The sequence below is a fragment of the Poecilia formosa genome, unplaced genomic scaffold, assembly GCF_000485575.1.
Source record: "Poecilia formosa unplaced genomic scaffold, Poecilia_formosa-5.1.2 Scaffold473, whole genome shotgun sequence".
NCBI classification, from domain to species: Eukaryota; Metazoa; Chordata; class Actinopteri; order Cyprinodontiformes; family Poeciliidae; genus Poecilia; species Poecilia formosa.
In genome coordinates, this window is record NW_006800412.1 from 205,004 (window position 1) to 206,932 (window position 1,929).

At 46.4% G+C, this 1,929-nt stretch overlaps 1 protein-coding gene across 2 annotated transcripts in view; it reads right to left on the minus strand.

The window, feature by feature from the left end:
- LOC103156292 (dynamin-1-like) overlaps positions 1–1,020 on the minus strand; it is a 26,079-nt gene extending 25,059 nt beyond the window's left edge. Inside the window, exon 1 of one of the 2 annotated variants that reach the window (XM_016664218.1) lies at positions 710–1,020. In XM_016664218.1, the coding sequence (XP_016519704.1) occupies positions 710–870 (161 nt within the window). In that variant the 5' untranslated portion in view covers positions 871–1,020. The remainder of the gene's footprint in view (positions 1–709) is intronic. The other variant, XM_007578282.2, reaches the window with a different exon arrangement.
- Between the last annotated feature and the right edge of the window lie 909 nt (positions 1,021–1,929).

Below are 1,929 nucleotides of genomic sequence, written 5' to 3' on the forward strand. Positions count from 1 at the left end.
ACACACACACACACACACACACACACACACACACACACACACACACACACACGTCGTGCTGTCAGGCGACTCTGACTGAAGCCCCTCCAGAATCATGTGACCGGCAGCAGCCAATAAGAGTAGGGATGGAGACAGCGCTGAAATAATCAGCCAATCAGGCTCGAGCTTCCAGCAAGAATTAAACTATAGACCTGGGCACATCTGGACCCGACCGGAACCACTTCTGGTCCAGCCTCATCTTTGACTCTATTAAGCCTGTAGTTCTGCAGAACCAGAACCAGACCTGCTACTGGTTCTGGTGTCACAGATACAAATGGACCGGTCGGTACCAACCAGATCCTGCCGTCCTCTGCCAGAACCACAAAACGTTCTGGTTCTGCTCTGTCGTAGAAATCGAGAACCCAGTAAAACCGACCGGAACCAGAACGTCTCATGGAACCAGGAGGACCCAAAATATCCAGAGGAACCCAAAGGAATCATGGGGACCCAAAAGAACCAAGGGACCCAAAAGATCCAGGGGGACTGCCGGGCTCCAAAAAAATTCTTTTAAGTTCTTCGGGGGCCCCCTGGTTCTTTTGGGGGCCCCATGTGGCTCCAGGCGGCCCGCTTCCCGCTTCCAACTGGAACCGGTTCTGCAGAACCCTGGCAACCAGAGTCCCATGACTCTGTTCGGCTGTGTGCGGTTTGGTTCGGCTGGCCCGGTTCTTACTTGCCCACGAAGTTCTCCAGCACCGAGCTCTTGCCGGCGCTCTGGCCGCCCACCACGGCGATCTGCGGCAGGTCCAGGTTCGCGTTCTGGCCGATGGAGGCGAAGGCGTCCTGCATGCGGTTCACCAGCGGGATCAGCTCCTCCATGCCCCGGTTCCCCATGGCGGCGGCTCGGTTCGACCCGGTTCCGTAGGTTCGGTGGAGGGATGCTGAGGATGCTGCTGTGACCTTCAACTGCTCCTCCTCTTCCTCCTCGACTCTCCGCCGCTGCAGGGAGGAACCGCGCACACATCCGGGACACCTCTTCACAATAAAAGCCCCGACACGCTTTGCTTTACACTTTCTATTTAAAAAAGGCCCACATCCGGTGACGTCACAGATTGATTTGCGTTGGAACAGAACTTAATAATGTAATAAACTCTGAGGGAAATAACTAAATTCACATTTATTGACTTTATTTCATTTTTTCTGGTGATTTTAAAATATCTGAACTTTGGCAGCGTCTGATTACAACACAAATCAATAAATTGATAAATTCGTTAAGAATGGCTTCTGTTCATTCATATATTTATGACTGTCTTGTATTAATCAAATTTCTTCTAATACAGTTTTGGAAAAAAAACAAAACAAAACTTTTGTACTGAATGGAAACAAGCAACAAAGTATGGAGAAATATTATTCCAAATGATCAATAATGATTGATAATATCCAGTTAGAGCATTGATGATGATGAGGAGGCATAGTTTTAATTTGGACACAAACTTTAGTTTCTGCAAAAATCAAGAACTAAATTTAATTTATGTCCAAACATCTGCACCATTTTACAGAATAATTATCTTCAGGTAAAATAAAATCCATTTCAGCTGGACGTCACGCCGGCGACCATCAGACCCCATCTCAGTACTGGGGGCCACAAACAGGGAAATGTTTTAAGAGTAATTTCAGTTGGTAAAGTTACAGTTAAATGTAACGTAAAATTATTGTGTTCAAGCTGCAGGACCAAAAATGACTGGTGATGCATATCAAACGTGTTTCTGTCAGTAAACAACCTGCTGAGACCCAAAGAGTCAAACTAAGATTCAAATGTTTACAGGTTCTTCTCAAAAAATCAGCATATCATGAAAAGGTTCTCTGAACGAGGAAGTAACCTCAACATCTGAATCAACAAAGTAACTCTGAACACCTGCAAAAGATTCCTGAGTCCTTTAAAAGCTCCCAGCC